We start from the raw sequence: 27,678 nt of genomic DNA on the forward strand, positions 1-27,678 counted from the left end.
GGGGAGGGCGGCAGCGCCAGGGGCAGCCGAGGCCATGGGGCCAGAGCAGAGGAAGGAAGCGAGCGGGGAAAAAACAAAAATCCCCAAGAAGAAAACCCAAACCTGCCAGGCTCCGACGTCAGCCCTGTGCCTGGGGGGCAAAGGAGCCACCAGCAGAGCCCGGGGCGCAGTGGGGAGGCAGCCAGGCGGCCGGGCGGGAAGGATGCGGCCATCCGGCCGGGGCTGGGGCGCTGCCAGCACAGCTGAATCAGGGCTGGGGCCGGCGGGCGCCTGCCCGCCTCGTGCCGGTGAGGACAGGAGGGACAGGTGGTTTGGGATGCTACAGCTTAAAGCTGTGCAACAGGGAGCAAGGGGACCCGTCTCCCCTGTGCCTCCAGCCCTCTTTGGGTGTGCTGTGAGCGTGCCTCAGTTTCCCCAGGTGCTGAGCAGGGGGGTGAGGCTGGGAAGGAGGAACACCGGCGTGCCTAGTGGGACTGGACGCCCTGCCCTCCTCCCCAGCATGGCCCCTGGGTGCTTGGTGATGGATTTTTAGATGCTTTTCCTCCAGCTGGAAAGCCCAAGGCCACCCTGTAAGCTACGATGGGGTGGGGAGAAGATTCTGTGCTGGGGCTGAACGGGGAGCAGGGGGCTACACACGCAGCCACCCCCCAGTCACAGCCACCCTCTCATCTGTCACCCTGCAGCCACTGCCATCCCAGGGCCCAGCGCTGAGGGCCTCTTGCTCATCGCCCTGCGATGACACCGTGGGGAGAGGGGTGTGGGAGGGCAGGGGTGCCTGTGCTTGGTCCTGGTCCCCGTCCCCATGCCCAGGCGAGCACCCGTCCCCGCGCTCCCCAGGAGATGGCAGTGCTCTGTCATGGGAGATGTCTGCTGCTCACCCCAGGGTCAGGGACATCTCCAGCGACATCCTGGCTGGTGGGGCCAGGCCTTGCTGGCTTCCCTGGCAGGTCCCCATGCCGTCCCCCTGCCCGTGGCCATGGCTCAGCATGGAGACCACCCCCGGGGGCCTGCGCCCATCCCCAGCATGGGGCTCCCAGCCCCCCCGTCAGCTGTGCGGGGGCTCTCACCTTGGGCAGCAGCCGCTGGCACTTGCGGGAGGAATGGGGCAGGGGTGCAGGAGTGGTCCCCTGGGTGTCCCGAGCCACCCCATGGCTCCCACCTCAGCGGTGCTTTGCTGTCATCCCCTCGCCCAGGCAGGCGTGTCCCGGGGGACCTGCCAACCCCAAACCCACCGGCCAGGTGGGGAGATCCAGGCAGTCCCTGGCTGTGGCCTGGCCAAGGGTACAGGCAGGGCAGGCAGCTGTGCCGTGGGACCCTCCATCTGCCCCATGGTGCCAGAGTGAGCATCCAGGGCCATGGGGTAGTCATGGGCCTGGGACATGGTGACCCTACTGGGGTGCTGGCTGGGGGCAATGTGGGCTGAGTGTCGGGGTGCTGTGGGGCAGCCCCCGTCCCCATTGCTGTGCACAGCCCCTCCTCACTGTGTGGGTCAGGCTGTGCTGCAGCAGTGCACCCGGGTGGATTTTCGGGGGGCACACCCCACCCGGCCACTTTCAAAGTCCCGTGTCCCACCCCTCCACTCACCAGTGTCAGCCCAGTAGGGTCCCTAGGGACACCCACCGCGGGTGCTGGATCCCCTCGGTGCTCAGGGCGCTTCCAGCGCACCCTTCTGGAGGTGATGCTCCGCCCCGCGCTGTGGGGAAACTGAGGCACGCCTTCTGCCGGGGTGGGGGGGGTGTCCCTCTTCTTCCCTCCCCGTTGCGGGCAGCTCCCGCCGCTCCCCCCCCCCTCCGCCGCCGGCACGGCCCCAGCGCCGCCAGCGGCATTTCCTCCCGTCGCGGAGCCGCGCCGCCCGCGGACCCTCCTCCGAAGGGAGTCGGTTTCCTGCCGCCGCCGCCGCCCGGCACTCGGCGCTGGCTCCCGGGGAGCGGCCGCAGGCGGACATGGGCCCCCGCGCCGCCCCGCTCCTGCCGCTGCTGCTGGCTCTGCTCGGCCACCCGGGTGAGTGGGGCGAGGGGGGGCACCGAGGGGGGGGACCCCCGGGATGAGACCCCTGGACGGAACCCCCGGGACGGGACCGGTTGCGGGACCCCCCGGTGACTCCATCCCGGAGCAGCCTGGGGACAGCGGGGCAGCGGCCGAAGGGGTCCCGGCTGTGCAGTGTCACCCCCGGGAACCCCCCGGGAGAGACGGTTTTTGGGGGGCAGCCCCGGGGGTGGGGAGGGACAAACTCCCCCAGCCCCGGGGGGACAGACGCAGCACAGCCCCGCCGCTCCCCAGGACCCCCGAAATCCAGGCTGCGTCACTGGGGCTCGGGAGGTGTCGAAGGCGCCGTTGCTGTGCCCCAGCCGAGGCAGCGGCACCCGGGGGGTCTGGGGCAGCTTCGGTGGCCTCCCGGCACCGTGGGAGGTGTGGGGTCGACAGGGACCTCGGGGGGGAATGGGAAAAGCCCCGTAAAGCCCCATGTCGGTCATAGGGACGGAGCTGGGGGCTTGTCCGGCTCCGGAGCAGTCGGGCAGGGAAGCACTAAACCCACCCCAAGGTCCCTGCGAAGCCACAGGGGGCATTTTAAGGGGGGGACGGGCGTGGGGACACCCGTGCAGGACGGAGGGCAGGGAGCTGGGGTACCCAGGAACACAACCCGCTGGCGGAGGGAAAGGGAACTGGGAAGGCAGTGACAGCCCGGCAGCACAGCCTGTCCCAGCTGGGTCAGTCCGTCCTGGCCACCGCAGGGGCCAGCGTCAGTGGGTGCTGCTGGGGTGTCCCCGCTGGCAGGCTCTGCGCCCGCTGCCTGCCTGCTGTCACCCCCTGGTCGCTGCCCAGTAGCTGTGCCAGGCGGTCCCTGTCCGGTGAGGCTGTGCCGTATGAGCCATGTCCCCCATAGCTGTGCTGTACGGTCCCCGTCCTATGGCTGTGCTGCGTGGTCCCCGTCCTACATAGATGTACAGTAAGTTCTGTGTCCTCTGTAGCTGTGCAGTACGGTCCCCATCCTACAGCTGTGCCATAAGGTCCATGTCCCCTGTATCTGTGCCATATGGGCCGTGTCCCCCATAGCTGTGCCGTACAGTCCCCATCCTACGCAGCTGTGCAAAAAAGTCCTTGTCTACCGTAGCTGTGCCATACAGTCCCTGTCCTATGGCTGTGCCGTGTGGTCCCCATCCTCCGTAGATGTACAGTAAGGTCTGTGTCCTATGTAGCTGTGCAATGCAGTCCCCATCCTATAGCTGTGCCATGTGGTCCCCATCCTACGTAGATGTGCCATAGAGGCCATGTCCTCCTTATCTGTGATGTATAGTCCCTACACCATGCAGCTGTGCCTTCTGGTCCCCATCCTACACAGCTGTGCCAAGCTGTCTCTGTCCTATGTAGCCGTGCCGTACAGTCCATGTCTTTTTTATTTGTCCCATACAGTCTCCATCCTATATGGCTATGCCATACGGTCTCTGCACTAATATGGCTGTGCTATATGGGTTGAGTCCTATGTCGCTATGCCATATGGTCCTCATCCTGAGTAGCTGTGCCATATGTTCCCTGTCCTATTTAGCTGCACTATACAGTCCCCATCCTACATAGCTATGCCATACTGTCCCTGTCCTGTGTAGCTAACACAGTCCTTGTCCTAACTGTGCTGTACAGTCCATAGCTTATGTAGCTTAACCATACAGTCCCTGTCCTATGTAACTGCAATGCAGTCCCTGTCCTATGTAACTGAGCTATACAGTCCCTGTCGTATATGACTGTGCCCGTATGGTACCTGTCCTGTGTACCTCTTCCATACAGACTATGTCCTAATCATCTATGCCATACCATTCCTAACCTATGCAGCTGTGCTATATGGTCCTCATCCTATGTGACTGCGCCATACCGTCCCTATCCTATGTAGCCATGCCACATGCTCCCCATCCTGAGTAGCTGTGTTATGTGGTCCCCGTCCTGCCTAGCTGTGCCACACAGGCCATGTCCTGTCCAGCTGCTGCCTCTCCCGCACAGGGACCCATGGGGCTGGGGGTGCCTGTGGTGGGTACAGTGCCATGAGGCACAGCAGGCTTACAGAACAGGGGGACTTTGTGCTCCCCCCCAGCAGGGACCGGTGCTGCTCCCCATGGAGCGAGCACAGCGGTGGGTCATCCCTTCCCGTCCCTGCGGAGAGGCTGCTCGGCTCCTGGCTGACTTAGAGAGGGGCAGGAGTGACGTGGCCTGTGTGAGCCCCAAAGCCTGGTCCCATCTGCCCCGTCGTCTGATCCTCAATGCCACCTCTGCGTGGCTCAACAGCCAGCAGTGGCTCAGGGGAGAGGTGACAACGTCTCCGCTGAGTTTGCAGCACTGGGTCCATCCCCATTCCTGACCCAGGCTAAGACTGGCCAGCTCGTTACACAAGTGCCAAGGCGGTGCAGCCGGATGCTGGGATGCCAGAGTGGCGCTGCCCGTCCCATGGGGCATCCTGCGCCGCCGGAGCCACCCCAGCCCCGCACCCCCGGCCTGGCACCCCTGGGCGTTGCTGTCTGCCCAGGGCCTTTGATCTGCTCCCAAACCCCAGGCATTGTCCCCCTGGTCCTTGACCCGACGGGGAGTCGCAGTGGGACTGTCCCTGCTCCCTGGTCTTGGCTGCGCCGGAGTGAGGGAGAGGGCGGGCGGCTGGAAAAACATAAAGTGGATTTTCTTTCTTTCTTCCTTTTTACTTTTTTTTCCCTTTCCTGGAGTACAAAAATAACAGTGCCTTATCTGATCGCCCCGGCGGCCCAGCTGAGCCCCCTTATCTGATCCTGACATAATGCTGGAGCCCGCTGGCTTCCCCAGGGAATGACGGTGCCCGCCTGGCACCGCTGCCCCACATCCCCTCTGCCGGCATCCCTGCCCGGCGGCTGAGCCTGGCCACGGCCCCCTGACCCTGCCTGACCTTCCCACGGGATGCTGCCAGAGGTGTGATGAGCTGCCCGTCCTCTGCCCGGCGATGCCAAGGACCGCGTGGCCTTGCCCGGTGCCGTCGGGACACGAATGGAGGGGAAGAGGGACGCAGCCTGCGGCGCCCAGATAAGCAGCTGTTTATCTTCCTCCCGATGCTGCCGGCCGCGCGGCCACCGCGCCGGGGGGAGGAAGCACCGGACAATAGGTGGGCCCGCAGCCGCGTCACCTGGGGGGGGGTCTGCTCTGTGACCCCGCCGCCACGGCCATGTCACCCTGATGGCAAGACGCAGGCTGCAGACGCCGTGATGAGCACAACATGGCACGGGTGGCCATTTGCTGGCTGCCGCATCCCAAAGCCCTGACACCCGGAGCGTTGCGCTCCCCAGCCCCAGGTCCCCATGGGGGCAGCTGGATGGTCCTGCTGCGGGGTCCAGGCACCTCCCGGTGCTGGAGCCACCAGAGAAAGGACCGAACAAGAAGGGATAGAGCTCAATGGCCACCTCTGAAGCAAACACAGCACCCCGGACACCATGTCTCCATCCTGCCCAGCCCCTTGCAAGGGGGCACCCATGGGTGCAGGTAGGGCCCCAGGACACCTCCCAGCACAGGGGCCAGCTCGAGAACAGCCTGGCTGCAGCAGGGCTGCCTGTGGTGGAGGAAATGGCTGAGGCAAATGGGGATTTACAGGATCAGGCCTTCAAACGGCTGTTTGCACTCAGGATTTCCCTTGGCAGCCGCCCGCCAGCCCCACTTGCTCGTGCGCGACACGGGGAGTTCGGGATGGGGCAAAGCTCACGCCTCAGCACCCGTGGAGGATGAGCTTTACAGCCATTTCCATACCTGAGCTTCCCTTTTTCCTGCGGCACGGGGGATGTGGGGGGGCTTCCGCCACCACCCGAGCGTTCAGGGCAGCTGGGTGCGAGTTTTGGCACGCAGCAGTGCCGAGCGGGGCCAGAGGATTTTTCCAGCACGGATCTGAGGGTCATTAACGTGACTGCGGCGGGGGCCAGCAGCAGCAGACGAGCCCCGAGCAAACACGTAGCAGATAGTCCTGTGGGCGCTGTGCCGGCGATGGGGCCGTGGTGACGCTGCGCCAGGGGTGCGGGGGCAGCACCAGGGCTGGTGTTAAAATGCAGCCCCCTCCCACATCATGTCCTCCCCTGTGCTGCGTTACCCCACGTCCGCATGGCGGGGACTGATGGTCTCTCGTTTTCCACCCAGACCCCGGGAGAGCCGAGGGCTGCAACCTGCAGCCGGTGACAGCGGAGCCACCCATTACCCTGTCCTACGCCACCAGCACGGTGCCGCGGGGCTGCGTCAGCAGTGGCTCTGTGGGCAACAGCCATGAAGTCCACATCCTCAGCGTCGAGTGGTCCAAGGTGAGTGAGTGGGGTCCTGGCATGTCACCCCAGCATCGTCACCCCAGCACTGTCCCTGCCGGGCAGGGTGTCCCCGCTGTCAAGCTGTCAAAGCCATTTCCTCTAAGGCGCAGCGAGAGGATCCGGATTAACCCCTTCCATGGTGCCTTCGCCAAGCTTCCCCTCCCACAACGAGGATTTAAAGTCTTTAGATGCACCTTCTCAAACAGCCCATGCCTCCAGGGCTGGCCCTGTGCAGGGTGTCCCCGGGGAGATGTTCTGGTCCCAGCTCAGGAGCAGGGCAGAGCCGCGGGCACGCGATGGGGACCACACCGGGGAGGGAGGGATGGAAGGAGGGAGGGACAGGGGGAGGGACAGAGGGAGGCACGTCGCTTGAAGGCAGCCAAGCGAGCGGAAACTTGGCCACCAGCGTTGGCATGGCCTGCTGAGGGGTGATAACCGTATTGTGGGTGCCCTGGGTGTCTTTTGGGCAAGGACAGGCACAGAGCAGCGGCAGGGCTGGGGCTGCATCCCTGGCTGGTGCTGGTACTGGTTGGCACTGGTGGGTGGGTGGGTTTGCACCAGCACATGGGTTTGCACAGTTGCTCTGCAGCACGGCCTGGCTCCCCTTGCACTAGCTGGGCGCCGGCGAACCCAGCACTGACAAACTCACCACCCGGCGCCACGCTCTCCCCACCCCCGCTGCCTCCCAGTGCTCCCAGTTCTGCTTTTCAGGGGGAGGCGGAAGCCAAGCTGGGAGCCGCTGGGGAAAGTGGGTTTTGCAAGGGCCCCTCTTCCCCAGCCTGGTGTGACCTGGCCCTGGCATCCCAGCGTGTGAATAAGCGCCAGGGGTGCCCTGGGGTTGTCACTGGCGGCGGCGGGGGACATGCACTGATGTCACGGCTGCAGCACCGAGCCCTGTGGCGCGCAGGGGGAGCCGGGCAGAGACGCGGCTCCACTTATAGAAGAATTACTGGAAGCCGCTTTCTATAAGCAGATCCCCACGATGCAAAAAAAAAAAAAAAAAAAGAAAAAGAAAAAAAATAACCTGAAAGGCGGCGGCAGGGCTGCGGCAAGGCTCCTGCCGCTCGCGCAGCTGAACAATGGAGCACTGCAAAACACGAGGCAGGAAAAACAGTCGCCAGCACCTCCCCGACGTCCGGGGCCACCCGGGGTCCCCGGCCACCCACGCTCGCCACGGGGCCACCGCCAGGCCGGGATGCCCACGACCCCGTCCTGCCGGCCCCGTGCCCAGCGCTGGCGGCTGCCTCCACCCCCCTGGTCCCTGGCTGGTTTTCCCTGCCCGCCACCTGGCTCAGCACTTTGCGAGCGGTGATTCAGACGGCAGTTGCCAAACTTAGCGCCTGGTGTTTCGGCTTCCCCATCCGGATTTCCAGCTGGAGGCCGCCAGGCAGTGCCGGTCAGAGGGAGTGGTGCATGCCACCGCTGTGCCCCTGGCATCCCTGCACACCAGTGTGGCCAGTCCTGAGCCTGGAGTGGCTGCACGGTGCTGGGATGAGGCTGGCAAACCCACGAGGGGATGTCCTGATGCCCGGGGTGGGGATGCTCTGGTCTTCCTTTGGGGACACCCCGGTACCTACAGAGGGGATGCTCCAGTGCCCAGGGTGGGGATGTCCTGGCCCCAGTGTGGGGATGCTCCAGTCCTCAGTGCAGGGACATGCCAGCCTCTGGTGTGGGGACACCCCAGTCTGCAGTGGGGTGACACCCTGGTGCCCAGTGCAGAGATTACCCAGTCCCTGATGCAAAGATGCCCCAGTCCCCAAGGGGGGGTTCCTAGACCCCAGTATGGGGGTGCCCTGGCACCCAGTGTGGGGATGCCACTGTCCCTGAGGTGGTGATGCCCTGGTCCCTTGCTCGGGGGAGCCGGGGGGGGGGTGTTTGCTCCCCTGGTGTGGGTACACATCTACATGGCGTCTCTGGATCCCCCAGCCTCCCCCTAAACCCAGCCACGGCTGCGTCCTGCACGGCTCGTGTTTGGGGCCAGCCTGAGGGCTCTCCCTGCTGCCTCTGGCTCCGCAGGCAGGTGGGGTGGCTGGGGGGGGCAGCCAGGGAGGTAACAGCAATTGGGACTCGGTGGCCATGGTGGTGACACTCTCCCTTTCTCCCCACCAGGACTCTGCCTTCCCGCTGATGGTGTCCGTCACGCCGCGAGCCAGTGGCTGCTCCCGGTCAGCGGTGCTCGTCCTCCTGTGCGCCCGCTGCTCAGTCACCATCACCTCCCTGTGCCCGGACCTGCTCATCCGCACTGTGAGTGCCGCAGCCCCATGCCAGAAGCAACTCCGGGGGGCAGCAGGGCTGGGGCCACCCCTGGAGACATTTGGGGGGGGGTTCCTGGGGGAGACCAGTACCCCCATGCCTGGAGACAATGCTGATGGTGCCCCAGGGAGGAGGGGATGCGCCTGGCTGCTGCTGGCGGTGCTGAGCGTGGGGCTGGCCAGGCAGGGAATGACGCACAGGGCTGGAAAAAGCTCCCGTTTCCTCCGGCCAGCGGGAGGAAGGTCAGAGATGGGGTTTGGCTCCAGTGAGCTGAGCCGGGGCCGGGTGCTTTGTTAGCAAAATAAACCTCCTGCTTTGTTTGTGGCTAATAATAAAGTGGGCTGAGCTCTCCGCGTGCCGCTGGCCGCCCATGCCGGTCCCAGCCTGTGGCCCCAAAACACCCCGTTCATCAGGGGTGACTCCCAGCCACGATGGAGGCAAGGCTCCAGGGATGCCCTCCTGGCTCAGCTTTACACCCGCATCCTCCATGCCGGGGGAAAGGCTTTCCGCATTTTCTCCACACCAGCCCACGCCGGGGAGGGATGTGCCTTGCCCCCCCACCCCAGCTCAGGCTGCCGCTCGCCCCACAGGATGCCCGCCTCAGCCCAGAGACCACTTTGGCACCAGGCCCCGAGCCACCTGCGGCCACCAGTGAGGAGCAGCTGCTGGCCTGGGCTCAGAGCACCTACCAGGGCATCACATCCTACAGCAAGCTGCGGGACCCCCACTGGGTCCAGCTCCACCTCGGAGAAGGTGTGTGGGGCTGGGGGCTGGTGCTGGGGGGGGGGGGGGGGGGCGGGGGGGGCAGCAATGCTCTCCCTGCTCCCAAAGAGTGACAATCCACCGGGGAGAAGCACGGTCCCAGGGGAGATGCTATGGGGAGCAATGCCCCTGGCCTCGAACATCTCCCCACCTGCTGAGCCTGGTTTGGCTTTGGTGACACCCACACACACACACACACACACCCCTCCTCCACAGACACCGGCAGCCCCCAGGACTGCATCCCCCAGGAGCACTTCAATGCCACACTGCACCTTGAGACCAGAGTCATCTTCCACGGGGTGAAGGGCTGCTCACGCGAGGACACCCAGAGCACCAGGGCCGCCCACATCATCCGCATGGAGCCTGAGCCCAGGTACCAGGCAGTGCCGCCCGTGGGACCCCGGGGGGGGGGGGGCAGAGGGGTGGGACAGGCAGTGACACAGGGGGTGGGACAGGTGGTGGGTCACACTTGGAGAAGCTTGGAAAGGGGTTGGGGTGTCTCATAGGCAGAGTCCTCCCCATCCCAAAGTGGGGGCTATGGGATCCACTGACGCAGGAGGCTGATGCTGAAGTGGCATCCCATGGTTTCACAGCTCCCCCATCACGGAGGTGAACCTGTCCCTGAGCTGTCCCAAGAGAGCCGGGAGCAACCAGATCCTCATCCTGCAGAGCCGGGCCAATCTCACCTGGTCCCTCTCCGTCGACAACTGCCACATCCAGTTCCTGGTAGGGCTGAGTAGGATGTGTGTCCTCCCACCGTCCCCTGCCAAGACGCCCAAGAGATGCTGGTGGCGTGGGGGTGGCAGGAGGGCACCTGGGAACATCGGGCACGGAGAGGTGGCAGCTCCATTGCTGCGAGCCCTCCTCGCAGGGATGAACCCAGAAGCCATCCCTGCCTTGAACACCCCCAGCTGTCCCCGTTCCCACTCAGCCCCCCTCGCGCTCCTCCACCCAATAGGTCTCCGGGAACTACAAGATCACGACCCTGTTCTCCCAGCTGATCCCCGGGGAGCTCCTGCCTGACACAGAGCAGGGCCTCATTGCCAAAGCCTTTGAGAAGAACTGCAGTGTCATTGCCTCCTACTCGGTCATCCCAGCCAGCACCCATATCAGCCTGGAGATCCAGGAGCATGGTGAGGCCCCGGCACCTTGGGGCTGGGTGGGATGAGGGGTCCCGCCAACCCTGCTCAGCTCCCCATCTCCCTGTCCCGCAGAAGTGGTCAGGAGAGCACCTGTGACACCCGCTCCCTCCGCCCCCACCACCGACTTACTGTCCCGTGCGCTGCTGTTGATGCTTCAGCCCTGGAAGTGCACGGATGAAACCATGGAGATCGTCATTGCCAGGTCCCACCTGGAGGTGAGGGAGGTGGGGGTGGCTGGGGGTCCCAATGCCCACCAGCATCACCCAGAGGGGTCACATCCTGCTCCAGGCACTCGGGGTGGGTGACATGGGGCTGTCCCCAGTTGGTGGGTGACCGCCGGGTGTTTTTCTCCCAGCCCATCAAGGAGGTGGTGAACATCACCCTGCGGGACATCAGCTGCCAGGCAGAGAAAAATGCCACGCACTTCATGCTGAAAACCCCCCTCAGCCACTGTGGCACCTCACTGGAGGGCAGGGGCCACGCCAACAATGAGGTGAGGGAGGGGTGGCCGGGGTGCTGTCCCCAGCCCTGCTGGTGCCCCGTGGGGTCTTCAATGATGCCTGGTGGGACTTCTCCACTGGGACTTCCTTGCTTTTGCATGGTGGGAAACATCCCACTGCAGCCCAGGGCTGAGCCCTGCTGCTGCACCTGGGTGCTGGTGGAGATGGGGGGGGGGTGTGTGTGTGTGTGTGGGGGGGGTGTGTGTGGTGTGGATGGGACCCCCATCCCCTCCCATCCCATGTTATCCCATTCCATGGTGACACCACCCCCCCCCCCCCCCCCAATCCCCATCCCCATCCCATCCCATCACCCCCCCCCCCCCCCAACATCCCACTGGGGACAATAGACCCCAGCAGTGGGGACCACTTGACAGACCCAACCTTTCCCCCACCTTCTTGCAGCTCATCCTCAGCCTGGCCAAGGGCACAGCACTCCGGAGTGTGCGGGTAAGAGCCAGGTTTCCCAGCAGGCCCGGGGGTGGGAGCATGGGAGAAGGGTGCTGGTGCCACTGCCAGCTGGGTGCTGGGCACGGTGAGGGGGAAAGGTGGCCTCAGCACCGTCCCTGCTTGCAGGTGGCCTTCCAGTGCATGATCCCACGGGAGCTCTTCCTGCGCCTCTTCCCCACTGCTGCCTTTGAGGCGCCACAGACAGAGCTGGAGGTCAACAAGGAGGCCTTTGTGCAGGTACCGCCACCGGCTCGGTGCCCGGGCTGGCGGGGGGGGAGTGGGGGGGAGTGGGGGTGTGTGTCCAGCCAGCCCTAGGCCACCAGCCCTGACGGTGTCCCCTTCTTCCCCCGTGGCAGGCGTCCATGCGGTGGGAGGACCACCCGTCCGACCTGCAGCTGAAGGAGTGCTGGCTGGCGGTACCGGGGCGGGAGCCGATGCTGCTGGTGCAGGGCGGGGAGGCACACGGCGCGGGGGTGGCTGTGCTGGAGGGCCCCCCCAGCAGCCACGGGAGGAAGGTCTGGCGCTTCCGCTTCACCTACACCGTTCCCGAGGGCAGGCACGTCCCCCTCTCCGCCACCCTCAAGTGCAAGGCCGGCTTGCAGGTCAGCGTGAGTAACCCCCCCGCACCCCGTGATGCCACCATGCTGGTCCCCACCTTCAGTGGTGGCAGCCTGGGGGGTTGTCCCACACCACTGGCTGGCGGAGCCTGGCTGGGAGCAGCATCCCCAGTCCCCAGAGAGCCTGTGGGCTCCCAGCCTGTCCCCCTGACGGGGTGCAGGGTCTCCCCCCGCCTCTCACTCCAACCTCCGCCTCTGCAGAACAACACCATCTTTGAGAAGGTCCTGGAGGTGACGGTGAAGGACAGCTGGCGGCTGCCCAACAGTGAGTGTGGGGCAGGGGAGGGGGCTGGGGTGGGACAGGGACGCCCCCCAGCATGGCAGTGCTGATGGCCTCATCCTCCCACAGACCGTGGGCTGGGGCTGGCTGCCGTCCTGGGCATCACCTTCGGCGCCTTCCTCATCGGGGCGCTCCTCACCGCTGGGCTCTGGTACATCTACTCGCACACCCGTGAGTATCCCCCGCCCCTGGGGACCCCCACAGTGGGATGGGGGAGGCCACACACATGTCCCTTGCTGGGTTGCCCAAGTGCCCCCCTGGCCCAAAGCCCCCTGGGCTGAGGTCCCCTGGTGAGCCTGGGACCAGGCTGCTGCGTCACTGTCCTCCATACGGCCCTCCTGGCAATGCTACAGGGGAATTACCTCGCTCAGGGGGGCCACAGATCCCCATGGTCCCATCCCCCCCTACTGCCCTGGGGTCCCCCCTGCCACCTGCCCTCCCTCCTGCTCCTGGTGCCACCATGGTCCGTGCCCATCTCCATCCCGGGGGCTCAGGGGCCGGCCGGGGAGCAATCCCAGAGGGTTTGTGCATGGGGGTGGGGGGTGGGGTGTCCCGTGGGGACGCGCCATGGCCACTGCCAGCCATCCTGAGTCTGGTTTCCCCTTGGTGTTTCTCCCCCCGGCCCCGCGGCGGGTGGCGTGAGCCAGGTCCCATCTCCAAACTGCAGCCGGTTTCCAGCACAGCACCAGCCTCGGAGAGCAGCAGCACCAACCACAGTATTGGCAGCACCCAGAGCACCCCCTGCTCCACCAGCAGCATGGCCTGACCCCCCCCCCAGCACACCCAGCCCCCGGCTGCCAGACTTGGGGACCCACCCTGGCTCCATTAAGCTGTTTTTTTTGCCCCAAATCTTAGGCTGAGCCCGGAGGGGGCCTCCGTTACTCATTCAGTGAATGCTTTGGCCCTCGGAGGGCAGCCCATGCCGGGGGGGGGGGGCACCCTGCAACCCCCCCTGGGGTCCACTGCTGCTGGGTGCACCGGGAGGTGGACAGAACAGCTATTGCCAAAGCCCTCCCCCAAGGCTCCCCATCAAATGGGGGGGGGGGGCAAAAGTGGGTGCCCCCAGGTTGTGCCCCAGCACTTGGGGTGACCCCCACACCTTCCCGCATCCCCCCAAGAAGACAGCAGGCACCACTAGGAGCAGCAAGAGGTTTATTGAGGGGGGAAAAGGGGGGGTGCGAGGCGCTACTGCCCTCCCACAGGGCGATGGGCAGCCCCCCCCCAGCTCCCTGTCCAAGTTACAAACTCTTATTAATAATAATAAAAATCTTCTCTATGTTAAATTAGTCACACCCTGATGCCGAGCCTCACCGCGGCTTGAGGCTCCCATCTACTGCACCCCCAAAACCGCCCACCCTCCCTGGGCGCTGGGAGCCCGACACAGCCTGGGGCAGCCCCCCCAGAGCTCACGGGCCCCCCTAGTCGGTCTCACCAAGGCAGGCTGGGGGCTGGGAGCATCCCCCCATGGCCAGTGTCCCGGGGGGCACAGGCGAAAGGCACTGGGGTGAAAAGGGCCGAGCCGGGATGGGGTTGGGGTCCCGCGTCCCACCCTTGGCCACCGCTGAGCATTATCGGGGGCAGAACCGGCGCTTCAAGTAAAATGAGGTGCAAAGCCCCATCTTGTGTCATCCCCCCCCCGTTACTGGGAGAGCGCAGGGTCGAGCAGTCGGAGGACACCCCCAACCAAGTGCAGGCTGCCGGTGACGAGGACGCGGATGGCAGTGGCCTCCCGCAGCAGCACAGCCCCGCTGCTGGCAGCGGGGTGCAAATGAGCCCCCGTGGCGGCGGGCGCTGCCAGCTGGGGGTCCCGGCCCTGTGCCACCCACCGCAGCGCCTGGGCCAGGCAGGGGAAGACGAGGGCGGGGGAATTGAGGGGTCGCGGGGCTGGGGGAACCAGAAGCAGGGTCCCTCGGGCGGGGGCCGGCTGCAGCAGTCCCCCCGCCCGCAGGGGGGCCGGGAGCCAGGGGTCCTGCCCCCCTTTCTCCTCCAGCAACCGGGTCCACGTCTGCTGGTTCTCCAGGCAGCGGGTCAGGGCATTCTCCAGCGTCACGTTAAAGTTTTGCTGGTCTGGGAGGCATGGGAATGGGGGTCAGGGATTGGGGGGGGGCCAGGGAGGGGTTGGGAATAGGGGGGCCGGGGGAGACCCCGGCTCCCCGGCACTCACCCGCATTGTTGGCCACCGACACCTCGGTGAAGTTGGGGCAGAAGACAGCGTAGTCAAAGTGGCAGGGCTGTGGGGAGATGGGGGGGGTTGTCAGCACTGTGAGAGCCCTCGGGACCCACCCATGGGATTTCCACAGCGACCAGTCCCACACCAGGGGGGTTACAGGGGTTTGGTCCAGGGAGGGGGTGATCTGAGTCCCCCCTTCCACCCAGGGCTGCGAGACACTTGGGGAAGTGCACCGAGGTGGGATACAAGCAGGGACAGCAGGGTGGACAGACAGACAGCACAGGGCATCAGCTCCACCTCGCGGCTCCCTGCACCCACAGCAAAGCAGGTCCCAGCACAAGCAGAGAACCCAGGCGTCCAGGCACAGCAACCCCCCCCACGCTCCCCCCAAAACCTCACCAGCAGCAGCTTGAGCAGCGCCGCCGTGTCCCGGTCCCCCGTGGCATTGAAGAGCAGCACACGCACCTCGGAGCCACTGTGGGGAGAAAGGGCGGGTGGCCCATGCCCTGTGGGGACTCCCAGCACCACCACCGCGACCCCCGGGGGTGTTCCCCCCCCCCGTCATGTCCCCTCCTTACTCGTGGGGCTTGTCCTGGTTGAGGGCGGCCTGGCGGAACCAGCGGACACAGGCCTGGACGCTGCTGGTGGTGTGGGCCCCGTCCAGGTACCACGTCACGGGGCCGTGAGGCAGCACCTGGGTCCGGCCCAGCCACTCTGTGTCTCGCAGGCCTGGGGGGGAGGGCACAGGGCATGGCTGGGACCCCCACATCCCCGGCACAGGGATCCCCGCGGGGATCAAACACGGGGTGGGCAGCTGGGCCCTCCAGCGGGGGTCCCAGCACAAGACCCCTGAGCCCTGAGACATGGCGGGGGGGTCCCGGAACGACCATACTGCACCTTGGATCATGGCATCGGTGGGTCGAAAGGTGGGCGCCAGTGGCACCGACCTCCCCACCAGCTCAGTGCCCGGTGACATGTCCTTCAGCTCCCCGAGACCTGGGGGGACAGGCACCCTGCTGAGACACGGGGGCCATGGCGGGGTCTGACCCCCCCCATCCCCATCCCCCCGCCTTACCCCGGCAGCCACGGCGCTGCAGCCAGGTCCGTGCCAGCTGCAAGGCCAGGGCGGCGTTGGAGCGCTGGTGGGCACCTGCCAGCCCCAGCTCCAGCACCCGGTGGCCCCCCTCGAAGGCGTCCAGCTCCGGGCAGAGGTACAGGGGACACTGTGGGAAGAGGAGGCTGAGCCCCCCGCCATGAGGTACCCCCCATCCACCCCCACCACGACCCAACTCACCTCCCGCTCCTGGGCTCGGTCCCTCAGCACCTCCAGTGGCCGCTCCGGCTGCACCACGGTGAAAGCTGGCACGCCAGGCTGCGAAGGACAAGGGTGCTCAGGGCCACGGGGGTGCTCAGGAGCACACCCCAAAACTGCAAGCAGTGGGAAAAGCAGGTCTCCCTACCTTAAAAATGCCCCCCTTCTGCCAGGCAATCTTCTCCATGGTGTCCCCCAGGATGCTGGTGTGGTCAATGCCCAAGGAGGAGACCCCACACACCACCGGCGCCCTGGGGACGCAGCGTGGCAGTGTCCCTGCTGTCACCCTGCCACAGGGACACCTGGTCCCAGCAGTCCTGAGGGGACAGGCTCAGTCCTGTCAGCTCCTACCTGATGATGTTAGTGCAGTCGTAGGCGCCACCGATGCCAACCTCCACCACTGCAAGGTCCACCTGGGGACAGGGGGACATTGGAGCCATCACTGGGCCACCAGCAGCATGTGTTCCCATGGATAGGGCAGGCTTGGGTCCATGCCACCACCCCAACAAACCTGTGCCTGAGCACATGCTCCACCCGTGGGGGGACCATCCATCTGGCACAGCATCCCCTGGTTACAGCCATGACAGCCTGACTGATGTAAGTTCTGCCCCAAGTGGGGGCAGGACTCCACATCTGTCCACTCCCAAGGTCCCCACCAACCTGACATCCCCATCACGAGCTGGAGGCCACCACCACCTACCTTCTCCTGCAGGAAGACATGGAAGGCCATGATGGTGAGGAAGCGGAAGTATGCTGGCATGCTGGTGCGTGCTGGGTCCTGCTGGGCAGAGTGGGCGTAAGGGGACAGCAAGGGGGCACACAGCCCCGGGGGGGTCCCCGAGGGAGGGAGCACCCCCCACAAGCCCCACCGCCCCTACCTTGGTCTCCTCCAGGCGGTTGTAGACCAGCCAGAAGTACTTGCTGAAGAGCTCCTTGCTGATGGGCTGTCCATTGATGCGGATCCGCTCACGCACCTGCACCAGGTGAGGGGAGCTGGGGGGGCAGAGCAGGGGGGACACAGTCAGGCATGGCGCCACTGGCCCCCCTAAGCCCTGCCAGCCCCCTGCCCACCTGTAAAAGCCCGTCTTCAGCCCATAGCTGCGGAGTATGCACTCGGTGAAGGCGCACGCCGAGCCCTGGGGAGACAGCAGCATTAAACCCCCCCATGCCAGGGCAGGGGCGAACGGAGCCAGAGACGCCAGCAGCCCCCCCTTGCCACCCCAAGCCCCCGCGGCGCTGCCCGCCTGCCTCACCTTGCCCTTCGTCCCCGTGACGTGGATGATGTTCAGTCGATCCAGGTCCTCGACCTGACGGAGGTCAACCACCCCGTGAGACCCCCGCGGCAGCCAGTGCCGAGCATGGCGGCACCGCTGCCGGGATGGGGAGGCGGGGATGGGGAACCCCCCCCTCACCTTCAGTCCGCTCCTCTCCAAAAAGCCGTGCATGGCTTCCAGCTGGGCCCGGGGGTCGCCGCGCTCACGCTTCACCTGCTCCAGGTAGCTGGCGTTGGTCTGCAGGGTGTTGAGGGTCCGGATGGCATCCTGGAAAGACCCCCAGGGGGTGGTCAGGATGGTGCCCATCACTGTCGCCTCAGGGCTGCCCACACTGCCACGGCCCCAGGGGCCAGCCTGCCCTGTGCCCACTGCACCCCAATCCACCCCATCGGACTTGGTTCCCTCAGCGGTGCCCACGGCCGCCCACGCCGGCAGCATCTCTGCCATGGCACTGCAGGGTTGTGCCGGCAGCGCCAGAGCCCGTCGCAGGGATGGGCTACTTATCAGCGGGGGGAGCCCGCCCCTCCCCGGGTGCCCCTTGGCCTCACGGGGGGGGCGGGCACAGAGCAGCCCAGCACCCGGCACCCACCCCTGCCCCAGCGGGACAAGGCCGCCGCAGGCACGAGCACGCACGCTCCAGTACCAGCATGCCCGCCCCGCTGCTGTTTAATTAGAGGTGCAAACGAAGCAAGAGCTGCACCTGCATAGCGCACGGGGGACAACCTGGCTGCGTGGCCACGGCTGCTGCCAGAAATCACCGGTGCTGCCGAGCCCCCCAACCCGTGCCGGGGGGGATGCAGGCCTGGCCCTGGCACTGCTGTGTGCTGCAACGGGGACCTGGCCCGGGACAAGCCCACGTCCCCACCGCGGGGACACCCCACCTGAGCAGCCAGACCCTGTCCCAGCAGACAGCGGCGTGGGCACCGGTGGTGCTTCTGGCTCCGGTGAGTGTGGGGCAGGGGCAGGACTGCGCCCGTCCCCCGGGGAGGGGTCCCTCAGCCCGGGGACTGCCATCGTCCCCATGACGCCACGCAGCCGCACGGGCCCGGGACGCCCCAGCCTCCGGCCGTGATGCGCCGTGGCTGCTGGACCGGCTCCCGCTGCAGGCCGTGGTCACCTCGGTGCTGCCACGAGGGACGGAGGTTTGCGGGGTGACGGTCGGGCACCGGCTGTCCCCAGCGGGAAGAAAGGCGAGACGGCGAGCAGCGGCTGGCGCGGCCCGGGGCTGCGGGAGAGGGGCAGCCCCGCAGGCGGGGGGAGGTGCACGGTACCGGAGCCGCCTGGCCGTCCCGGCCATGTGACCCCCGCCCACCCCGGGGCTCGCAGGCCTACGGCTTGGCAAGGGACCGCCGGCCGCCGCTGCCCTCCAGCGCCCGGCTCGGTGGGGTGCTCCGGGCCCCAGCACGCAGCCCGGCTGCGTGCAGCCTCCCGGTGCCCCGCCGCACGGCCCAGGCCCCCGCCGCAGCGCTCGGTGCAAGGTCCCGCTCCCCGCGGCGCCGCCCCCGCCGGTACCTGGTAGTCCATGGCGGGGGCGCGCGCTGGCCGCGTGCTGAACCGGCGCCCGGCGGCGGGAGCCCGTAGCGCCCCGCGCAGAGCGCGCAGCCCCCGCGCCACCATCCCGCCGCGCCACGCGCCTGCCGCCGCAAGCCCGCGCCGCCGCCTGGGGCGGAGCTGCCCCGACCCGCCCCCCCCCCGCGCCGCCATCTTTGAAACGGACAGTGCTCCTCCACGTCGCAGGGGGGCGCCATCTTTGCGAGAGGCAGCGAGGGAGGGGGGCGGCCGGGCATGGACCCTCCTCCCCCCGCGGAGCCACCACCTCCGGGCGAGGCGCAGGGGGAGCCCCCGGCCGCCACCCAGGGGGAGGAGGGGTCGGGCATAGCACCGAGCCCACCCCAGCTGGAGGCTCCTGAGCACGCCAGCTCTGTGGGCCCGGCCCCCGCAGCCCGACATCGGGGCACGAGGACCCCCTGCCCCCCCTCGGAACCCCCCTTTCACCCGGTGCCAGCAGAGCAGCCGGGCTGCCCCCAATAGCCTCCTCTGCTCACGCTACCGGTGCTGCTGCACTAATCCACTGCAGCGCTAATTGCAGCGACCCTCCCTCCCATTAACAGCGCAGGGGGGTCAGAGCCCCCCAGGAGGGGCAGAGCCCCCCAGGAGGGCAGCACCGGCTGGGCAGGTGCCATGTCCGAACCCACAACTGGGCACCTGTCCTGAGGGATGGCAGGGGGGCTGTTTTACAGCACTACAGGGGCTGTCTCTGTTCAGGAAAAAAAGCAACACAAGATTAAAACCAGCCCTTTGGGACAGGATCATGTTTATTCACCACCGGCAGAAGTCAACTGGCTTATTGCTTACAACCAACTTCATTTTTTCCAAAGAAACCAAGCCCCCCCCCAACCAGACACTATTTCAGAGCCCTGCACCAAGAGAGATTTACCTTGTACACGTCCTTTATCATCCTCACTTTATGTCCTGAGAACGGCCCTGCTCAGCACCGCTTCCTGCCCTGAGACCTTATGCTACCGACGTGGCTTTTGCCATTAGTCTAGTTAACGGACAACCTATCAAATGCCAAAGGTTATCAGCTGTGCGTGTTGTACACATTATTTGTTTGAAAGTCTTGGGATCCACGGGGCTCACTGAGAAGATGGCCAGCTGCAGCTGACAGCCATGGAAGACAAAGTGTTCAGCAAGCAGCTCCGCTGCAGCCGGCTGTGAGGGAACACTTGCTCTGTACGAGTCGGTCCCAAACTCTGGCAGAAGGTGTGCACGCACCATCACAGTGCATCGGGCTGGTCGCTGTATCTGGGGAAAGCAGCGGTCTTGCTCTAGACTCATGCAAAAAGCTCCAGGACAGAGGAGTGGACACGTGAGTGTTTAGTCACCCTGGTCCCAGCGCAGCATTCCCAACATGAAAGCCCTGCCAGCAGCGGGGCAGTAGGTCTCACCCCAGGCTGGGGCCAGCACTCACAACTCCCTTCCCCATCCAAACCCCTGCCACAGCTGGCGCTACGGGGAAGCACGCAGCAGGCTGGGTGCGTCCAACAGGACTCCTAATTGCAGTTTGCAATGAAGAAAGCATGGGTGCTGTGTGCTGTTAGAGACCAGTGATTCCCACTGTAAATCCCGGCTGTATGAAGCAGGCAACTCTGCCAGCCACCCCTCTGGTCTGCCCAGTAAGCTCCTTTCCAGGCTAGAGCCCAAACTCCAGTGAGAGTTAGTCATGCTGCCTAGAGTGACTCTGCCTTCCCCAGGACACCTCCGCATTACTCAGAAGCGCCTGCCTCGTCCTACATCAACGCTTCAGTGTTCAAAGGATACATCATGCAGGAGCTACAACCAATTGAGAGAACCGACACACCTCCCAGCAGGGCCCAGTTTGGTCCAGGGCAGCTACTCCCAATCCTGCCAGTCACAGCACCATTTGCCAAGAGCCCCAGCACGGACAGAGCCACTTCCTCCATCACCAGGTCCATAACGATCGATCCACAAGATTAATGTAACCAATACAGAGTGTTGCAGGGGGGACACAGGCTCTGTGCCAAAGCTGCAGCGAAACATCCCTGGGCTCGCAGGCATCACCTCCCCAGTCACGCAGCTCCACAGTGGCCGAGCTGCTGCACGAGGAGAGGAGGCAGCAGAGCTTGGTTAAAGCCAGCAGGCACTTCGCCTTGAAGAAAGTCCTTTCCCAGACAGAAAGACCTCACCGGGACAGCCCCACTCAATGCGACCTGTGGAGTAGCCCAGCCAGGACCCCGCTGGGGAAGCCCTCGCTCAAAACACCCTGTCAAATTCAGTCTGGTTGGTGGCGGCTGGGTTCCTGCCCTGGTTAGCCGGCTGCTGGGGCATGTGCCCACCCCTCCTGCGTGGTGGGGCCAGGTACTCGAACATGGACTGGTTGTGGGTGGACAGCATGTTTTTGAGGTCCGAGGGCATGGGGTCTGACCAGAAGAAGTCGTGGTTCAGTGCATCATCGCTGTCGATCCGCTGAGCGGGATCCAGCACCAGCAGCTTGTCGATGAGGTCTAGCGCGTAGGGGTCCTTAACGTAGGCTTTCAGGCGATCCTTCACCTTGCGCTTCTGGCCCTTGGGGAGATCCAGCTTTTGGTATAGCTCGTATTTATCCACGTTCGGCCAAACCTGGGAAGGGGCAGGAAGGGAGGGTTGGGAAGAAATAGTTATGGACAGGAGAGGACAAGCCATTTTTGATGCTAACACCCTCAGGCAAACCAGGGCGAGGTCTGCTGAGAGAACAATACTATTTTATAAGCTCCAAGCCGGCAGACCTTGTTCCCACAGCATGAAGGAGGCACTAAAGAGTGCACTAAAGTCTGGGAGACACACAGACAAGTCAGGACAGAGCCCTCCTGGTGTGGAATGGCACGCAGAATGGTCCAAGATTTCTGGTTCTCCCACAAAAGAGATACTAGAGAGCATGGCTCAGGCCAGCTACAACATCCAGAAAGGTAAAATGATAAAACTTATTGCTAAATAACATCCTGGATGTTATGTGGTACCTTTTATCCTTAGAAAGCAAAGCCTACTGCAATCACCAGCGCTTACCTCAACCCTGATCTGGGAGAGACAAAGCGCCTTCAGCGTAGGCAGATAATGTATGTAACAGGCATCAGGCCTCTGCAGCTGCCTGCACAACACACCCCACTAGATTACAGCCCAGGCCAAGAGATCCCTCAGCTCGATCCCCCACAAGAGGGCAGGACAAGCTGCCATTAGATAAGATGCTGAGAAAGGGCCAAGCTAATGCCACAAATCACCAGCCAGAATTAAAGAGGCTTTTCAAGATGATCAGTGCACAGCACCTGAGACAAACCCCTCAAGACAAAACAAAAATCCCTTTGTTAAGCAGAAATTCAGAGGGTGTTTCTCTGAGAGACAACCCCCAAACACAGCCTAGAACAGATTCCTACACATAATGTTCTGTTCTTTCACACTCAGAGCAGCTAGCATCCTCTCCATGCTCAAAAACAAAGACACGACTCACCCCTCCGAAAGGGAGGTCTAGGAGGCTAGACCTCCCTCTTATATTTAGGAGGTTGAACACAAGTAACATGACAGCTGTAGTATACACAGAGCAGCAAGGAAAGCACAGCATCCTGCTGTGCACTCAGCTCCCAGGATACAAATAGCATTTGCAGGAGCTTCCTCAGCCTCCCTACTGCAGGAAGCACACTCCAGTGACAGGAGCATGCAGCAGCCAGCACACAGGGCAGGGAAGAGGCCCAGGAGCACCTTCCCACGCCACCACTTCACAGCCCTCCACAGCTTGCCCGTGCTCTCGCCCTCACCTCTGGCGTGATGGATCCGCAGAGCTGGCTGATGAGGGTGAGCTGGTGCTGCTCTGTGTTCCCCTGCATGATGGGGCTGCGGGTCCACATCTCTGCCATGATGCAGCCTCCACCCCAGAGGTCAATGGGGGGACCGTAGTCCCGCTCCCCTAAAGGGAGATGCCGTGTTAGTCACCTGGGGGAATGAGAAGGGCAGAGAAGCTGGGAGAGCCCATCCCCTCCTACCTAGGAGCAGCTCTGGAGGCCGATACCACAGAGTCACCACCCGGTTGGTGTAGCGGTTCGGCTGGCTGTTCTTAGCCAGGCTGAAAGCTCGAGCCAGCCCAAAGTCCGCAAGCTTCAGGACTCCATCCCGCGTTATCAAGACATTCGCAGCCTTCATGTCTCGATGCAAGATCTGTACAAGGACAGACATCGAAAGGTTAAGCCATTAAGGTGACCCTCCTTGGGCGCCTGGTGCCAGCAGGGCACTCAGACTCTGGAGGTGGAGGACAAAGAGGGATTTCCCTCCAGCCTGTGCTAAGACACCCGCTCCTTGCAAGGCCACGGAGAGCAGGGTGACCTCAGAGCACAGCATGGATCCCGCCCATTACCTTGTTCCTGTGGATGTAGTAAAGTCCATTCAATAGCATCTGCATAACTTTCTTGATCTCCGAGAGTGTGAACTTGACATGGGCATTGCTGAGAAGGCCAGCCAGGTCATGCTCGCAGAAGTCAAACACAAGGTAGATACTGCCCTTGCAGCGGTTGTATGGAGATGCTACAGGAGAGGCAAGGAGGGACTGTCAGCGAGGGACTCCTAACCCTGTCACAGCTCCTCCTGACCTCCAGCCACCCTGCTGCTCACACAGTGCTTGCTAGACAAAACCTTACGGCACAGGAACACAAAGAACCAGAGACACCCTGCAAGGCCTCAAGATCCTTCATAAACAGGTACTAAGACAGCTCAACTAGCAACAGAAGAACAAGGGATGAGGATCAGAGTAGCGAATGTCATCAGACAGATGAGAAAAGGGCATGAAAATCTTTGAAAGATTCGTTTTGTGTTATTCTGTGCACCTAACGGCTGTGGGGTTTCCTCCCCGCAAGCTGTTGCCAGTAGGCACACATACCGCTAGCTGCCAGCTGAGCGCTATCACTGATTGCATCAGTAACAGAGGAGGCACCCGCAAAGACAGCCGCAGGAAAAATGCAGAAACAGAGAAAATCTCTCTAATATAACACTAGAAAGTGAGGTTTACTGCAACCTCAAACAGTATCTACGAAAACGGACTGATCTGGATCAAAATTGTTTAAAACTCCAACTCTAAATTGCAATTTAAAATCAACAACAGTAAACCTCAAATGAAGCAATTGATTTCAATCTTGTTCCTAGAGCACACATGCAAAACATTATTAAAAAGAAAGGCAGATTTTTATCAGCTGTAATCAGCAAAACCTGCTGATCAACAGCTCCAACTGGAAAATGACAGCTAAGCTCAGCCTCCACGGAAACACACCACTCTGCCAGCCAGGAGGATGCCTGCTAGACTAGGTTTGCAGTTCCTTACACCGATATGGCCCTGACTGCACCTTTCCAACATAAAAGAAGAAAAGTTTCAAATTTGACAACAGTAAATGGAACATTTTTGCTTTACTGGAAACTGAGATCAAGGTGGATTCAGATGAAAACCGGAATTCAAACAAACCCCAAACAATTGACATGTCTACAAAAATATTTACCTTAGATATGCCAGACACGCAATCATCACAACTTGTTTAATCACATGATGAATTAAAAATTAACTTCTTGTCAGTGTTTCTACTCATACCTGTTCAGACAACGATTTACACACAGTGGAGTACTGGAGTAACTTCAAGTTCCCAATCCTAGGCCAGGGATTTCTATTAGTTCAGTGACCGGACTTTTTTAAAAACACCGTCACCAGATACATGCTACTTTTGTTTTTATTTAACTGAAATGACTGACTAGAGGATGGCAGGCTTTAACATCAGCTGTCATTTTCAGAACTGTTCTTCCAGTACAAATGTATATAAGAGAATTATATATAAAAACTAGCGAATGTTTTTAAGCAGTTTCAGTGGAAATGGAGCCAGGCCAGGTGCACAGAGCATGCGAATCACACAGCAGAGGCACGCTGCATGAGGTGGAAGCGCGGCTCAGAACTGCCCCGTGTGAAGTCCCAGCCCTCACAGCACGAGCGGTTACTGTCACCCTCAGAAAGGGACGTCGAGCGAGTCTCCAGCTGTAGCTGTGTCATCAGCTTGGAGCTGCTGTGAATTGTCATAAGCCAACTGAGAGGGACGGCTCCTGACAGGGAACCGGCTGTACACAGCCATGAGATCAGCTCCAGGCTGAGAACCCTCTGCTTCAAAGTCTCTCTGGCAGTGGTTTATTCAAAGCCTCTCAGACAGGAGTTTTCCAACACAGGCAGGATTCACCAACTTGGCACAGGCATATCCTAGCAGGACCGACAACAGCTTTTTCTAGCCAGGCTGCAGTAACGTCCTAACTCATTTAGAAACTGCTTCCCAAGATAAGTGTACCATCATCCCACATCACTGGCAGGAACAAAGGCCCGTGCTCAGCTAGAGGACCCCACTCCCAGCACAAAACACCAGCCAGCTCAGTAGCAAAGGAAGGCAGAAAGAAAAGTGACAGGCAATGCAAGAGAGACCCCCGCAAGCTACCTTTGGTCCTGCAGATTTCAATGAGGTTCACCACATTCTCATGTTTGAGGAGCTGGAGGATTTTAATCTCTCGCAAGGCTGTGATGGGGAACTGGAAAGGAGAAAGAGAGAATGGGGTTTAGGAGCACAGGAGACCAGGCCACCTGGTCGGCTGCCAGAGCAGCTTGGCAGGGGACCTGCTTGAGCAGCACCATGACAAGTCACTGAAGGACAATCAGAGCTTTAAAGAGAACACCAACACTGGGATTGCCAAAATGTATTCACCATCAGGCCACCATTGCTGAGAGAGATTCTGTCATGAGACAGAGGTATTTGGGTGGTGCCAAGATGGGCACACATACACCCCTCCCTCCTATCCTCACCTTGCATGTTTGTAACAGAACATGGTACAGCCCGGCTTGAGCTGCAGAGTAGCCTCCCCGGCTGCTGCCTGCACTGCTTACACTGTTACTCTCTCCTCAGCGCGTCTCTGCACACCCCTGAGCACGTGCCTTTCACACATTACCCAGATCCTCCATGAACAACAGCCAGCATGGAGCCCTGCACTGGGGGTGATGAGGTTTTACACAGGAGGAGGAACGTGAGGGCAGCATCACCTCCCAGCAGCCGTCCTGCACAGCCAAGTCACCACACAGCTACAGCACCACACAGCTGCCATGTGCCTTTGCAGCTGAGAAGGTGATAACAGGCCGTACACCTCAGCTGGGCAACCACAAGACCCAACATTATCACAGTATCAGCAGAGAGGAAAAAAGCCGCACTCTTACAGGTTCAGGCACATTATAGCAGTAAATACTGTTAAAGGACTGAGTGAAAACGCATCTCTGCCATCCCAAAGATTAGCTTTCACCTATGAAAACCGCAATCCAGGCCTTCCCAAACACAGCCTAGCCATGCTCCTACACTTACCCCCTCTTTCTCATTTTCCATCAACACTTTCTTCAGTGCTACTTTCTTGCCTGTCTGACGATGTTTGGCTTTGAAAACTTCCCTGTAAAAACAGAAAGAAATCCATGAGCAGCACAAGGAAGAAGGGAAGGAGCCAGATACTGCTGACCAGGGACACAACCAAACTAGACACACTAGTGTGCCACACAGCCAGCTCTGTGCTGAGCCACTAACCAGCCCAGCTACATCCTCTTTGGGCCAAAGACCCTCAGGACTGGCTGAGCCAGCCCAGAGCCCACAGCTCCCACAGCCAGTTGCACGTTTTGGGCAAAGTTGCAGGTCCCCACCCTGACTGTCTCCAGGGTAACTTGCCTCGGCCAGAGTCTGAGCCAGAGCAGGGCCTCGGGGTGAGAAAAACAGGACTCGGGAGCCAGGCTGGTTCCCAGCGGCCAGAGGGGTGACTGGGGAACGGCCACCCAAGCAAGGGGCACCCGGGCCTGGGGCGGGCGGGCCGCGGGGCTGAGTGGGACAGGCCCGGGCTGCAGGCCCGAGGGCGAGGTAGGCCGGGGAGGGCCGGGGAGGGCCGGGGCCGGGCGCGGGGTGAGCCGGGGCCGGCGAGACACTTACCCGAAGGTGCCCTGCCCGATCTTGGCGAGCTTCTCGTACTTGGAGACCTCGTCACAGAAGGGACACTCCACCATGTCGTACTGCTTCGCCATGCCGCCCGCAGCCGTTGCTACAGGGACGCTCACGTCCCTTCCGCTACGTGCCCCACCCTTTCCGCTCTCGCGCACCGCCCCGCGAGGCCTCCTGGGACTTGTAGTCCGCCGGCGGCGGCCATGTTGTCACCGCCTGTCACTCTCCGGGATGCTCGGCTGGGCTGTGCCTGCCGCTGCCGCCAGCACCCCTCTGCTGCCGTGGCTGGCCCCTCGCCCCGCCGTGTGCCACCCCAGAGTGTGCCCGTGTCCGTGCCCATGCCCAAGCACCCTCAAGGAAGCAGCCCCGTGCCCCCTGCTGTCACCCGCATCCCTCCACAGAGCCCAGGGCACTGGTGCTGGTGGCCCTAAAGCATGTCACCATGTCCCCTGCATGCCTAAACCCATGAGGGATTTAAAAGCATTTCTGCTCCCTGGCTCTGCGCTGCACCTGCACCCGGGGGCTGTGGCGAGGGGACCCCATGGCCAGGGCAGGAGGACACCAGGTCCTGGTCCCAGCGGGACCCCACGTCCCTGCTCTGCTGGCAGAGGTGTGCCCAGCTGGGGACACCATCCCCCTGGCACTGCCCACGTTTGGGTGCAGACCGAACAGCTTTGTTTGGGGTTGTTTGAAAATGGTCCCCGAGGCAGGGAGCACAGGGAGCCAAGGCCAGAGCAGTGGCAGAGATGGCTGCTGGCATCCTGGCCACAGGAACTGCCAGGTGCTGCCTGGGAATGAGGGACGACATGGACACCAGATCCTTGCTGGTCCCAGGCCACCTTGTCCTGCATGGAGACACTCCCACAGGGCACCCCGAGGTTCCCCAGCAAGAGAGAACAGCTGGTGGCAGGCGGCTCCCGCTGGCAGTGATGCCATCCGGCTGTCACCCTGCGGGGGCCGATAAGGGCAGGGGATGAGCCCCAGATGTGCATGGCAGACCCTCATCTGCAGGGCTGGCACCCTCCTCCATAGAGCTGGCACCCTCGTCCCAGGGATGGGACCCTCCTCCAGGACTGGCACCCAGGGGTTTTTGGGTGTCCATATCTGCCAGGC

General features: G+C 62.7%; 4 protein-coding genes across 6 annotated transcripts in view; 2 read left to right on the top strand and 2 right to left on the bottom strand.

Moving 5' to 3' along the window:
• Positions 1–1,620: 1,620 nt before the first annotated feature.
• On the top strand, positions 1,621–13,571 carry ENG (endoglin). Its single transcript, XM_054848273.1, has 15 exons — positions 1,621–2,001; positions 6,127–6,284; positions 8,397–8,531; positions 9,131–9,293; positions 9,519–9,675; positions 9,896–10,028; positions 10,261–10,435; positions 10,517–10,659; positions 10,800–10,937; positions 11,347–11,391; positions 11,518–11,628; positions 11,748–11,993; positions 12,210–12,273; positions 12,358–12,459; positions 12,936–13,571. Exons 1-15 carry the CDS (start codon positions 1,944–1,946, stop codon positions 13,052–13,054), a joined length of 1,947 nt encoding a protein of 648 aa, XP_054704248.1. The 5' UTR covers positions 1,621–1,943; the 3' UTR covers positions 13,055–13,571.
• On the bottom strand, positions 13,424–19,603 carry FPGS (folylpolyglutamate synthase). Of its 3 annotated transcripts, none has more exons than XM_054848276.1 (15): positions 19,482–19,603; positions 17,183–17,311; positions 17,024–17,077; positions 16,842–16,906; positions 16,649–16,763; positions 16,471–16,548; positions 16,122–16,183; positions 15,919–16,021; positions 15,753–15,830; positions 15,534–15,681; positions 15,356–15,454; positions 15,037–15,187; positions 14,858–14,933; positions 14,453–14,519; positions 13,424–14,355 (listed from the first exon to the last, which is right to left on the bottom strand). In XM_054848276.1, the coding sequence occupies exons 1-15, from the start codon at positions 19,500–19,502 to the stop codon at positions 13,928–13,930; spliced, it is 1,674 nt and encodes a 557-aa protein (XP_054704251.1). In that variant the 5' UTR covers positions 19,503–19,603; the 3' UTR covers positions 13,424–13,927. The 3 variants fall into 3 exon arrangements, with proteins under 3 accessions (XP_054704251.1, XP_054704250.1, XP_054704249.1); XM_054848275.1 differs by lacking the exon at positions 19,482–19,603 and adding an exon at positions 18,557–18,698; XM_054848274.1 differs by lacking the exon at positions 19,482–19,603 and having other exon boundaries at positions 17,183–17,729.
• SH2D3C (SH2 domain containing 3C) overlaps positions 17,880–27,678 on the top strand; it is a 34,675-nt gene continuing 24,876 nt past the window's right edge. Inside the window, exon 1 of the mRNA XM_054848269.1 lies at positions 17,880–17,988. The gene's annotated coding sequence lies outside the window, so the exon portion shown is untranslated. The remainder of the gene's footprint in view (positions 17,989–27,678) is intronic.
• On the bottom strand, positions 19,342–26,795 carry CDK9 (cyclin dependent kinase 9). The gene is made up of 7 exons (XM_054848277.1): positions 26,557–26,795; positions 25,951–26,032; positions 25,042–25,132; positions 22,944–23,110; positions 22,576–22,747; positions 22,351–22,499; positions 19,342–21,184 (listed from the first exon to the last, which is right to left on the bottom strand). Exons 1-7 carry the CDS (start codon positions 26,646–26,648, stop codon positions 20,819–20,821), a joined length of 1,119 nt encoding a protein of 372 aa, XP_054704252.1. The 5' UTR covers positions 26,649–26,795; the 3' UTR covers positions 19,342–20,818.

This window comes from Grus americana, chromosome 20 (genome assembly GCF_028858705.1).
Source record: "Grus americana isolate bGruAme1 chromosome 20, bGruAme1.mat, whole genome shotgun sequence".
Taxonomy (NCBI): domain Eukaryota; kingdom Metazoa; phylum Chordata; class Aves; order Gruiformes; family Gruidae; genus Grus; species Grus americana.

What these genes read in the sequence shown, in the direction of transcription:
- FPGS (XM_054848274.1), bottom strand. Translation starts at nt 17,491, where the DNA reads ATGGCAGAGATGCTGCCGGCGTGGGCGGCCGTGGGCACCGCTGAGGGA. An exon ending in TGGAGAGGAGCGGACTGAAG is followed by an intron (nt 17,078 to 17,182) that starts GTGAGGGGGGGG and finishes GACCTCCGTCAG; the next exon opens with GTCGAGGACCTGGATCGACT. An exon ending in AACCAGGACAAGCCCCACGA is followed by an intron (nt 14,934 to 15,036) that starts GTAAGGAGGGGA and finishes TTCTCCCCACAG; the next exon opens with TGGCTCCGAGGTGCGTGTGC.
- ENG (XM_054848273.1), top strand. Translation starts at nt 1,944, where the DNA reads ATGGGCCCCCGCGCCGCCCCGCTCCTGCCGCTGCTGCTGGCTCTGCTC. An exon ending in CCAGCTCCACCTCGGAGAAG is followed by an intron (nt 9,294 to 9,518) that starts GTGTGTGGGGCT and finishes CCTCCTCCACAG; the next exon opens with ACACCGGCAGCCCCCAGGAC. An exon ending in CAGCTGGCGGCTGCCCAACA is followed by an intron (nt 12,274 to 12,357) that starts GTGAGTGTGGGG and finishes ATCCTCCCACAG; the next exon opens with ACCGTGGGCTGGGGCTGGCT.
- CDK9 (XM_054848277.1), bottom strand. Translation starts at nt 26,648, where the DNA reads ATGGCGAAGCAGTACGACATGGTGGAGTGTCCCTTCTGTGACGAGGTC. An exon ending in ATCGGGCAGGGCACCTTCGG is followed by an intron (nt 26,033 to 26,556) that starts GTAAGTGTCTCG and finishes CTGTTTTTACAG; the next exon opens with GGAAGTTTTCAAAGCCAAAC. An exon ending in GCGGATCCATCACGCCAGAG is followed by an intron (nt 21,185 to 22,350) that starts GTGAGGGCGAGA and finishes GCCCCTTCCCAG; the next exon opens with GTTTGGCCGAACGTGGATAA.